At 48.5% G+C, this 13,186-nt stretch overlaps 1 protein-coding gene across 1 annotated transcript; it reads right to left on the minus strand.

The window, feature by feature from the left end:
* Positions 1-1,829: 1,829 nt before the first annotated feature.
* LOC119367020 (BTB/POZ and MATH domain-containing protein 1-like) lies at positions 1,830-3,276 on the minus strand. Its single transcript, XM_037632660.1, has one exon. It carries the CDS (start codon positions 3,034-3,036, stop codon positions 1,990-1,992), a length of 1,047 nt encoding a protein of 348 aa, XP_037488557.1. The 5' UTR covers positions 3,037-3,276; the 3' UTR covers positions 1,830-1,989.
* Positions 3,277-13,186: the final 9,910 nt, after the last annotated feature.

The raw sequence follows: 13,186 nt of genomic DNA on the forward strand, positions 1-13,186 counted from the left end.
AGCAAATTATCAGGACATACCAACTGCTTTGGCATTTGTTTTTCATTTAATATCATTACCATCTTGTATTGCCAGTTTTAACTTTTGAAATATATTGCCCTTTCAACATTAACCTGATCTGACTTTTCTTACACACCTTATGACGACTCACGCGTGTTACAGAAAAAAAAGGCTGCAAACAGAATCACGCGTGTACAGATTTTGTGAGGCTGTCATTCAACGAAAATAACTTTGATGATTGTTGATTGTTAACTCCTTGGGGTCAATTAAACATTCTGCAAAACCTAGTTCTCCAGCAGATCTGCCAAAATATGACAAGATCCTACAATTACGAATACAGGTATGCACAAGTGATAGTTAGCTATAAGCATTATTACTTACACTGTCTAGGCTACGCTTTGGATGCTCCAGAAGCTCAGATTCTGTCAAAACTGAATAATCAGAAACAAAAGCTTTCTCTGGGGGATATCAGACCGCCAAGTATAAATTGGGAATAAAAAACAAGAAACCATACTATGTTGAAAAAAACATCTTCTCCTGGCATAAAGGAACTTAAACTCAAAACTTAATGCTAGCTGCTAGCTGCTATATGTTATCTTTGTTGTACTACCGATTATCATAATGTTGTTATTTGCAAATGTAGTACTGGCAATGGATGCACTTTGATTGATGTAGAACTGGCTAGTTACCAAATGTTATGAGAGAAAATGCACATGGAATGAATTTCACAAATCACAACAGTAAATATTGTATTCAGAGTGAACAGACAGTCGCAGCAGTATAAAAAGAAAACCTTTATGGGGATGACTATGGTGTAAAGTGAAGCACATCATCTTCCAACATTTTCCTGCTTGACCCGAGTAAGAGGCCAATTCCCACTTGTAGGATGGATAGAGAACTTTATGCAATGTGACAAGTGACCACATAACTAATAACATATGTAGTTATGTATCATAATCACTTGTACATTTTATCTAATGTTTGACTTTGAGGTTAAGGTTTCGAACGAGAATGAGGAGCATTGCTTTGCTACATAAAGAAAAAGTGCAGCCTACTTCAGTTCTTGCGAACCTTTGGAGTTGGAACAAATTTAGCAGAGATCTCTACATCATGCCATAAGATAAATCACTAGGTCTCCATGATCTGACTGCCCAGATTCAGATTCACAAAACACTAGACACTAGGAATAATTTTGTTTACCATCATATGTTGGTATTTTGCACAACAGCTCATCTTACTCGTAACAATAAAGTGGTCAATGACATTCATGATTACCAATCCCACTATACCAGCATCCCTTGGTCAATTAAGGAAAGTAAAATAATCATTTCAGCTTTGCTTATCACCAAGTAAAATTTAATGTGTAGTTACGAGGTCAATACTTTATCAATTGGTATTTGGAGCTAAACTGTATAGTTGGATTAAAACATTGGGGTTTTCTCTACAGACTACAGTGAATCCAAATGCCTCTGCCTCCAAAAATAACTCATAGTGTAAAAGATGTGGTGTGCCAATCCAAAGTTAAACATAGTTAGCACAATGCAATCTCAAAATACTGCATTAATTGTGCTGCTCAATAACTTGCTAACATAATGTTGCTGTTTGCTAATGTTTCTTCATAGCTCGCCATGGACTTGGCCATACCATCTCTTTCCAATAATGAGAATGGCAAACAAACAGCATTGAGAAATTAAGGAAGCAGATAAAAGGGAAGTTTTAACAGTAACCTAATTGTTTAGCCAGACGGTCACGGCATTTTCGAGAACACTAGCAAGCTGGCATAAATTCATAAATAAGATGAATCGTCGATCGTCATCACACACAAGATATAGCAAGAGGAGCCTCCATCACATGCATTTTACAAAGGCCTACCCTTCTCCAAAAGATCACTGGAAACTAATATAACTAAGAAGCCAACTTCATCTTACGAGGTTATGCTCAACTAAACAACCTATTCAACTATTCATAAGCTAAACAAGGATGAACATACTAAATTTTGCGGGACCTTTTTGCCCTCTCGAAGACATCTATGACAATAGAAGGGCAGGATCTTTTGAGGTGAGCATACCCTTGGGTTGCCATGACATCATCCATTCTATCCGGTGAAGTGATAAACTCAAGGCAAGCATCTCTGAGGTTGCTGCAGTGATGCTGGTCAGCTAGAGCCAATGTAGCAGTGACACTCTCAACATCAAGACTATTGCAAAGGATGCTCTCACACATAACCTTCATCCTTTCCATCGCATACCTATCCGCAGCCACGAGCAAGTGCTTAACCATTTCTTTGCCCTCATCTCCATCAAGATCTTCCATCGAAGGCAATGAATCTGTGTAAATGAAGTGAAGCAACGCCTTGAAAACAGCAGGCTGCATATCTTCTACTGTTATGCGTTGCTTTGCCCTGTCGCTCATCGGTCCAAAGAGCTGCGCTCTGAAGACCGGCGAGCGCCCTGCAACCACACTCTTATGCGCAGGAAAAACCTCCCCCTCAACCTCAAAAACGACATCTGCCCCCTCCCCATTCTCTAGCAATTCTCTGAGATGCTCCCCCAAGTCTGAGGGGGGCACTTGGATGTCAAAGGTGGTCACAGTCAGGGTCACCTTGAATTCCTTCAGAACTGTGACATCACACTCAAGCACAAGGCTGTCGTCCAGCAGGTACGCCAATGGTTGCAAGAAGTCGTCGCCCATAGAGTTCCTATGCTCGTTGTTGTTGAACATTATCGGCGTCTTCTGGGAGAGCACCACCGAAGGTGGCAGCTTGTTAGTCTGGTCGACCAACCTGACCTCGAATAACGCCCTCACCTCGGTGGCCTTGCTAACGAGGTCGAGGAAAACGGACGCGTGATCCCCATTCTCCATCTCCGTCTCCCCGTCGGGGAAGTATAGTACGCGCCAGAGGTAGCCGCCGATGTCGAAGCTGGCAGACGGGATGAAGTTGCCGACGCCGAGGCCCCTGTGCAGGCTGTAGCCGGCGATCTTGAACGTGTGCGTGCCCCGCACAGTACATGCGGTGCACATCGACGCCGTCCTCATCCTGGGCCTCCTGAAATTGGAGCTTGCGCGGAGAAATTAATGGCGGCGGCGGCGGCGGCGAGGGTTTCCGGTGGGGAAAAGTGATCTCAAGGCATCAAGCAGGCCGGTAGGGGATGGGGGCGCGGGCGCGCGGCTAAGCTGGGGAGAGGGAGCAATGAGGAGGAGGATGATTCTCGCGGGCGCGTGGCTGGGGAACGGGGAGGGAGGCACGGCGGCGAAGGATGTGGAGGTCGCCGAATATAGAGCATCTCCAGCCGCGCCCCAACAGGCCCTTTCTAGGTATTTTTACCATGCCGGCGCCGAAAAACCGGCCCAGTCGCGTCCTCAGAATTTTGTTTTTTGTCGACTCAGACTGAAACTGGTGCCGGCGGACCCAGTCCAAACCCAGCGCCCTAGGGGCGCCTGGGGCGTCGGCACAAGCGAAAGGACGCGTGGGTCCGCTCTATCAGCTAGTCGAGCGCCTCTTCCCGCCGTTTCTTTTGCTTTTCCCCCACTTCCCTCCCATTCTCTTCCTTCCTCCCGCCAATCTCCCTCCCGCTCGCCTCCCAGCCGGTCGCTATGCCACCGAAGAAGTACGTCGCCCCCCGCACGGCGGCAACCGCGACCGCTTCCGTCGCGCAGCCGAAGCAGAGGAAGCCGAGGGCACCGCCGACCAAGCCACCGGGCATGTCAAATGCCGAGTGAAGGGCGGAAGTTCAGCGACGGGAGGCTGTCATCGCCGACCGGCGGAACAGGGCCATCGCCAAGAAGGCCCGCGACAATGCGGCGCGCACGGCTGCGGCTGACTCATCGGCGGACCAAGCCGAGGTCGAGGCGACTCGCGCGTGGATGATGAATCCGCCCGGAAGCCACGCCCAGTACGCGCCCTGGGGCCAGCAAGGCGTGGGCTCTCCGCAGCCATGGGGATCACCCTCGCCGGGCTACGCCGACAGGGACGCGCACGGTGGGTTCAACCCAAACGTCACCTTCCCCCATGGACACCCGACCCAGCGCACGCCCTCTCCCACCTTCGCCGGCGTGCAGTACCCTCCATACAACTACTCGCCGCCCGCCTACGCTTCCTCCCCGACGCCTCCATTCCACTGTGGCCCGCTGCCCTTCTCGCACCTCGGCGACACCGACGAGACCGAGGCTGACATGGACGACATCATCGCGGCAGGTTCGGCCGCGGCTGCCGCGTCCCGGGTTCGTCACCCAGGACGAGACGGTGGATCTCAGCGGCGGCATGGACAACGAGCTCGGCTACGTCTACGGCAAGGATGAGCAGGAGGAGCAGGAGCAGGAGGAGGAGGACGACGACGACGAGGAGGAGGAGCCGACGCCTGTTCCGGCAAAGGGGTGCAAGAAGAAGAAGCGGGCGGCTAGGTCAGGCGAGCCGCGCATCAAGTGGGCGTCCAAGGAGGAGGAATGCCTCGCCGAAGCATGGGAAGTCGTCTGCCTCGACCCGACACGGCACGAACCAGAGCATCGAGACATACTAGGACCGCATCAAGGCCGAGTTCGACGAGTGCAACCTCGTCGACCCCTACTTCAAAGACGTCTACATGCAGCGCGGCTCCAAGGCGATGGCGAACCACTGGGGACGTATTCAGGGGGCGTGCAATAAATGGTATGGGGTCGTCGAGGAGGTCGCGGCTCGTCCGGAGAGCGGCGCCAGCGTTGATGATCAGGTATGCCACGCCAGTCTCCCGCCTCTCTTCGCTGTGTACACCCACCAACTGTTTGTTCCTCCCCGCAGTTGATGTGGATGTTCGCCCTGTACCGGCAAAGCAACAACGACGCCGAATTCAAGTACCTCCACGTTTACAAGCGCATTGACAAGTGCGAGAAGTGGGCGGAAGTCCGGCGCACCCTCGACAAGGCCAAGGAGACCTACAAGCCGGACGCGCCGACTCCTGGCGCATCGGAAGGGCGGCCGGACGGCAACAAAGGTGCAAAGAAGGGGAAATACGCCGACGCGGCTACCGCTCGAGTGCAGGAGTCCATCGAGCACTGCCTCGCCGACGCGCAGGCCCGGGCTGTCCTTCATGAAGAGAAGACCGATGCGCGGTGGTCGGCATTGATGTCGAGCAGCGCCGTCAAGCTCGACCTGCTCCGGACTAACGTTGCTGCGAAGAAGAGAAACACCGACCTGGCTTTCCTGCTTGGCGGGGCGGACATGCTCCAGAGCACCGACGAGGCGGTCAAGGCGTGGTACTTGGCGGAGCGCGACCTCATCCTGAACCAGCTTCCCTCGACAGCGCCGCCGATGCCGATGCCCACGCCGACGCCGTCGCCAAGCCCGCGTGATGACGCCTCCACGACGCCCAGCACCACCGAAGCCGCGCCGACACCGCCCAGCGCAGAAGCAGCTCCGACACCGCCAAGCCCGCGCACGCCAACTCGGCCGACGCCTGGGGCAGAGCCCGCCGAGTGATGCGTTGCGCACGCGAACTTCTGCCGCTCTATTTTTTATACGCCGAACTGTGACTTGCGATCGCTGGACTTGTGGCGTCTTTTGTGAGCTGGAACGACCAAGTTCGAATTTTCCGCATCCTGGGGGCGGCGCCTGGGGGCGTGACTGGGAGCTAGGTCGCCCCCAGGGGCCGAACTAGCGCCGGTTCGCATACCGTTTTTTTTAGCGCCCTGGGGGGCCGAACGGCTGGAGATGCTCTAATGCGTTTTCCAAGACTATAATTTTGTGAGTAGTAGCCTAGGAGGGTTTTGAGGAGATGGTAGGCACGCCTCGGGCAATGCTTGCGGCTATGTAAACCTTGTATATATTGTTTCTCTTCTTCTATAAAGCTAAGGCACGCCTTTCGCGTGCTCTCGAAAAAATGTGTTTTCAAGACGGCATTTGACTATTAATAAGATTAATAGTACATGAGATGTATAATGTAAAAATTATATTATTGAAAGTTTTTTTCAAGTAAGAATTTGACAGTATGCTTTCTGTAACTTGCATGTCATATATTATTACTCTAACTTAATCAAAATTAGCCTCGAAAGATGCATTAGGCCTTATATAAATAGAAAGAGGGAGTAGGATTCTCAGAACACATGAATAGAAAGAAAGAAGTGGCATATCCATGTAAAACTATAGAATTAGCAAAGAGTGTTTAATGTCTCAGAAAAACAATTCAAATGATAAGTGTCACATGTGTGACACAAAGCACTCTGGTCTTAACTTTTTTACAACAAAAGTTGTTATTCGAAAAGAAAAGGCAAACCAGAAAATAAAAGTAAAACTTGTCATCCGAAAAAAATTGTCATGCTTGACAATTAAAGTTGTCATCATTACGTTACTAAACTTTTCATAAAAAGCGTTCGAAGCTGCCACGTGTTCCTTATCGGGTCCAAAATCAAAGGAATTATATATAAAAAAGGTTTGAGTGGTGTTAGATTTCCTACGAAATGCAACCAAGGACCAACGTAGAAAAAATTTCTAAGAATTTTAATCCTCCAAAAACCCTATAAAATTCCTTTAAATTAAAGGAGCCCTAAACAGGATGGGGAATTTGAGGATTTGCCACAAGTTTGATGGTCCTTTGAGGATTTGCCCCTCCTCTTTTGTCATCGATTATTTGCTACACCTGTTCTAGATTTTTGATGATTTGCCCCTGACGACATGAGCCCACAGTGATATGCCCACAATGCCCGTGTGAGACCCAACCTCGTTCTTGTTCCCCGAGTCCTCATCTCGCCCAAAAGTGGTACGGTGGCAGACGGTAGCTGCACGACGACAAGGCCGTCTCCGTCTACTTGCCATTGTCCGCGACCAACTTCATCGCGTTTCCCGATGACTCACAGGCCTCCACTTCGTACGCGGCCACCGCACATCCTCATGATGACGGGGCCATCTCTCATATCTCCCAATCCAAATTGAGGTGCTCTGCCTCGTCGCACATCTCCTCCACGCCATCCATGTTCGTCACCACCGCATTCCGTTCTGGCAAACCAAAGACCGTCGGCCAAATTCTTTCACCTGCAGCAGCACACAATGACGACAGGGAGGAGGCACGGCAGCGAGTAGCTGCAACACAGCAAGGCATCAAATTCACGATGTGAGACACGGTTGTGAATCATGGTAAGCAGCCTCGATATTGATCAATAAATGGGAACAGTCAAACGGGAGCTGCCTAATTTGGGCTTGGGGCTAGCTTGGACATAAATTTTGCAGTGTAATTCTAAACAGTGCATAAGGGGCAAATCATCAAGAAACTGGAAAATAATCATTGACAAGTAAAATAGGGGCAAATCCTCAAAGTACAATCAAACATGTGGCAAATGCTCAAATTCCCCAAACAGGATTATCTTTGATTTTTCAGATTAGTCGCCTTTGAAAGGGCCATGACCACAGTTGATAGGCGCAAACCCATTGAATGGTTTCATGCGAGAGAGTGGCTTGATCTTCACATTGTGGGATTGAATCGAGGAGCGTATCTAGCTGCAAGCAGTCGAGATAACTATAGCTTTAATCTGCCAAGGTTGTACGTGACTCGTACGTTGGAGAAGGTTGTATAGCTTTAATCTGTTTGAACAATCGCAGAACCATAAACTAAGACTAACCCACACAAACAACCAAAACCGTAGATCACCAATAAGGAAAACCACAGGATCCTTCTCGCGAATCCAAATGAACTCACAAGAGCAAAAGTAGTAAGGATCTTTCGTATCTATAGCAGTTTTGTTGCATAAGCTTGTAGCTAAATGATTTAACAAAAGATTTCTTAGAGGATGGGGGTGGAGTTTTATAACCAGTGACAACCCCCATGGTTAGGTGGGAATAGAAGCTGGCTTTGAGAACCAGTATATGTGTGAAACCAAACCAACTTTGAGAATTAATAAGGTACCTTTTGAAAATCTCCCGCGAGTTGTGGACAGTTGATCCCAACCAAACAGAGTCTCATCAAAGTTGGAACATTGTTTTTTTCTTCAGCAGCAAACTCTTGTCTAGATATCTTTCACAAGTTGTGGATACTTGATTCCAACCAAACAATGTTTTTGCTAGAGTCGGAACATCGTTTTCTTCAACAACAAACTTGTTTCTTCATGAGCTCCTAAATTTGTTTCTTCATCATAACAACATTGTTTCAGCACGGACTAGAAGTCATTGGCCTTCTTTGACATTGCACCAAATCATGTATTTGTTTGGAGTGACTTCTCGTAATTCCACCTATCATTGTTGGAGTCTTGTCGAGGGTCGTGGTTGTTGGGGAACGTAGTAATTTCAAAAATTTCATACGCACACACAAAAACATGGTGATGCATAGCAACGAGAGGGGAGAGTGTCGTCCACGTACCCCCCGTAGACCGTTAAGCGGAAGCGTTATGATAACGCGATTGATGTAGTCATACGTCTTCACGATCGACCAATCCTCAGTACCGAACGTACGGCACCTCCGTGTTCAGCACATGTTCAGCTCGGTGACGTCCCGCGAACTCATGATCCAGTAGAGCTCGAGGGAGAGTTTCGTCAGCACGATGGCGTGGTGACGATGTTGATGAAGCTACCGTCGCAGGGCTTCTCCTAAGCACCGCTACAGTATGACCGAGGTGGATTATGGTGGAGGAGGGCACCGCACACGGCTGGGAGAGATCAATGATCAACTTGTGTGTTCTAGGGTGCCCCCTGTCGGTGTCAAAACCGGCGGATCTCGGGTAGGGGGTCCCGAACTGTCCGTCTAGGATTGATGGTAACAGGAGACGGGGGACACAATGTTTACCCAGGTTCGGGCCCTCTCTATAGAGGTAATACCCTACGCCCTGCTTGATTGATCTTGATGAATATGGGTGTTACAAGAGTTGATCTACCACGAGATCGTAATGGCTAAACCCCAGAAGTCTAACCTGTATGACTACGGTAATGAACGTCTATCCTTTCCGGACTAACCCCTCTGGTTTATATAGACACTGGGGGGATCTAGGGTTTACATAGAGTCGGTTACATAAGAAGGAATCTTCATAGTCGGTCGCCAAGCTTGCCTTCCACGCCAAGGAGAGTCCAATCCAGACACAGGTACAGTCTTCGGCCTTCATGTCTTCACAGCCCATCAGTCTGGCCCATGGATAATAGGTCGGACGCCCGATGACCCCTTAGTCTAGGACTCCCTTAGTAGCCCCTGAACCTGGCTTCAATGACGAGGAGTCCGGCGCGTGGATTGTCTTTGACATTGCAAGGCGGGTTCCCTTCTATCCGAACTTCAAGATAGTCTTCGGATGCGATGATAGTATCCGGACCTGTCACACACACACACACACCATACATAATCGCAGAGAGAATATATTTTTACACGAGTTCCATCCGCTGACAACTTTTTCGTAGCACGATATTACGTCTGACCGGCCATAATTCCAAACCGCTTTCATGTTTCGACGCCCCACGTCCCGAGACGCGGTTGCCATTGGCATGTCTTGTCAAAGCAGAGATTGTGTCCCCTTATCGCAGGATTCTCATCAATGCGGGTATGGGTAACCCAACCGTGCCGTTTATACAACCCATTGGAATAGGCGAATCTAAAGGCGAGTGAGGAGGCGTTTAATATTTGTTGCCTTTATAAGGGGATAAGGATTCCCTCTTCCTCTCTCATGCCCTCTCTCTGTCTCCGCCTTTTCAATCTTGAGCTCTAGCGCCCAAGTTCTCATCTCCTTTCCACTCAAGCAACCATGTCCCGATCCGGAGGTCAAGTGTAACGCCCTCGATGCGGCTATATCTCCTATGTGTCGAAGCACGACTTAGAGGCATAACCGCATTAAAAGCAATGTCGCAAGTTAGGCAATCTTCACAACATCCCATATAATATAAATAATAAAAGGGGAAGGAACATAGTTGGCTTACACTCGCCACGTCAAACAAAGTACATAAATAGCATTACATCATCCAATCACTCATGGCCCGACTACGGTGCCAAAATAAAAGACCAACCCAACATGCGACACGGTCCCGATCGCCCCAACTGGGCACCACTACTGATCATCAGGGAAAGACACGTAGTATCGGCGTGAGTCCTCGTCGAACTCCCACTTGAGCTCAAGCGCGTCATCTGGAACAGAGTCGTCTGGCCCTGCATCTGGTTTGGAAGTAATCTGTGAGCCACAGGGACTCAGCAATCTCGCACCCTCGCGATCAAGACTATTTAAGCTTATAGGTAAGGCAAGGTAATATGTGGAGCTGCAGCAAGCGACTAGCATATATGGTGGCTAACCTGTTCGCAAAAGAGAGCGAGAAGAGAAGGCAAGGCGCGAACGAATAACTAGAGAACAACCTGCGGCAAGCATTACTCCAACACCGTGTTCACTTCCCGGACTCCGCCGAGAAGAGACCATCATGGTAACTCATACAGTTGATTCATTTTAATTAAGTTTAGGTTCAAGTTATCTACAATCGGACATTAACAAATTCCCATCTGCCCATAACCGCGGGCACGGCTTTTGGAAGTTCAAATCCCTGCAGGGGAGTCCCAACTTAGCCCATGACAAGCTCTCACGGTCAACGAAGGATATACCTTCTCCCGAGACATTCCGATCAGACTCGGTATCCCGGTTCTACAAGACACTTCGACAAGTTAAAAAAAATCCAGCAACACCGCCCGAATGTGCCGACAAATCTCGATAGGAGCTGCACATATCTCGTTCTCAGGGCACAATCGGATAAGCAATCCGTACAACTAAAACCAGCCCTCGAGTTTCCCCGAGGTGGCGCTGCAAGGGGCTCTAGGTTGGACCAACACTCAGAGGAGCACTGGCCCGGGGGGGGGGTTTAAATAAGATGACCCTCGGGCTCCGGAAACCCAAGGGAAAAAGAGGCTAGGTGGCAAATGGTAAAATCAAGGTTGGGCATTGCTGGAAGAGCTTTATTCAAGGCGAACTATCAAGGGGTTCCCATTATCACCCAACCGCGTAAGGAACGCAAAATCCGGGAACATACCACCAATATGACGGAAACTAGGGTGGCAAGAGTGGAACAAAACACTAGGCTAAAAGGCCGAGCCTTCCACCCTTTACCAAATATATAGATGCATTAAGATAACAAGATAATATAATGATATCCCAACAAGAAAAATAATGTTCCAACAAGGAATGGTCTCCAATCTTCACCTGCAACTAGCAACGCTATAAGAGGGGCTGAGCAAAGCGGTAACATAGCCAATCAACGGTTATCTAGGACATGGTGGTTTAGAGGTTTGACATGGCAATTTGGGAGGCATGATAAGCAAGTGGTAGGCATCGTAGCATAGGCATAGCAAAAGAGCGAGCATCTAGCAAAGCAAAGATAGAAGTGATTTCGAGGGTATGATCATCTTTCCTGTAAAGTTGTCAGAGTTGACTTGATCCTCGAAATCAAACTCAACGGGCTCCTCATTAGCGAACTCGTCTCCCGGCTCTACCCAAACAAGACAAACAAGCAAAAAGGACACAATCAACCACGTGCAAAGCTCAAACAACATGATGTAAACATGGTATGCTATGCGGGATGCGATATGTGATGCAAATGCAAGATTTGACAAGGAATGAACGAACCTGGCCTAAACATGGAAATCCAAGTGTGCCACTGGAAAGGTGAGATGATTTCTCTCGAAAACGATATAAAGAACGCCGGAATCGGAGACACGGTTTGGAAATGGCGAGCAATTCAAATATGGCACCGGTCTGCGATAAACAGCAAGTAGCCATCTAAATGCAACAAGACAAACATGCTACAACACTCAAACATGGCAACAAAATACATGGCAGGGATCCATTCATGATGCTTAACAAAAGAGGAACACTGAGCTACGGCCAATTCATCCATTAACTGGTTCAAACAAGTATGGCAAAAGTGCAATTGGTAAACAGATCTCGGACTTGGTGAAATTAACACTTGTTTGGAATTTCAGATCAGGTAGCACACTTTGGAGCATGAAAACTATATGCTACATGGCCTAAACATGGCAAAGTAAAGTATGTCATGGAGCTACTCAAAGAGCTTAACAAAAGTCCCTTAGTGACCTTGAGCCAAAAGGAATCATAAAATACAATTGCAAGCATGTGAACATGGCAAAAATATAATCAGATCACAGACTTAGAGAAAAACTGGAGCATGCAAATCAGATATCAAGTAGGCATGTTCACGAGCTCGATGCACTCACTACAGAGCAAGGCATGACAATCTAAGCATGCACCCATCAAGAATACACATTATACAAGCTAGACATGGCAAGAACAATAACATAGCATGCACGGATCAACTACAACGTCCTCGACAAAATCGCTAACAAGTAGACAATCTGCCCAGATTCACGAAATAGCAAAAGTAGAGCTCGATTGACTCAAGCTAGGGTGCTCCATAATTGCAAACAAAGGCATGGATGGATAGAGAACTACAAGATTAACAAATCACCCTTACTGATCATCCTCAAAAGAGGCACATATCACTAGGAAACAACATGACCATATGGCATATTGGTAAAAACAGTCCAAGGACTTAGTGGAATTGCTAAGTCCCTGAAATCAGCATTAACGAATGCACCACTTTGTAAGCTTGTGCTAGTCACCACACACATCACAAAAATACATGGATGGCACCTCTGGAAAGATGACAAATCCCATAACAAAATATATGTAGAGCTCAGGGGCATATCATGCACACAATAATCATGGCAAAAATGACAAATAGCTATTTGTAGCAGCAGATCTGACAATTATCTCAAATAGCACTCTTCTAACAGCATTTCGGGCATCAAGATGAACTCAAATGAAAATGATGCAATGATATGAAATGATGTGCTCTTTGAGACGAACATTTTGATATGCTATACGCCCAAAACGGATCTACGGATGCAGAGATATAGCATAATGAAAATGGAAAAATAATTAGGGTTTTCGGGGATAAAGTCAACCCTAAACTCCAGATCTCAGATCTGAGGCGCGGAAGTCGAGGTTCACCGGCCGAAGCTTCGAGGTCGCCGGAGGAAGAGTCGGCCGGAGCGGGGAGGAGGAAGGAGCTCGTCGGAGCGCCGGCGAGGGAGGGAGAGGCGGCGTGCGGGCGAAGGCGCGGGCGGCGGAGGTCGCCGGGGCCTTCGGGCGCCGAGTCCGCCAGCGTGGAGGAGCTTGGTGGCGGCCTGCAATGGCGGCAGTGGCTGGCGCGGAATCTCGCCGGAACGGGTGAAGGCGGCAGCGGGGCGAAGGCGCG

This window comes from Triticum dicoccoides, chromosome 1A, assembly GCF_002162155.2.
Source record: "Triticum dicoccoides isolate Atlit2015 ecotype Zavitan chromosome 1A, WEW_v2.0, whole genome shotgun sequence".
Classification (NCBI taxonomy): Eukaryota; Viridiplantae; Streptophyta; class Magnoliopsida; order Poales; family Poaceae; genus Triticum; species Triticum dicoccoides.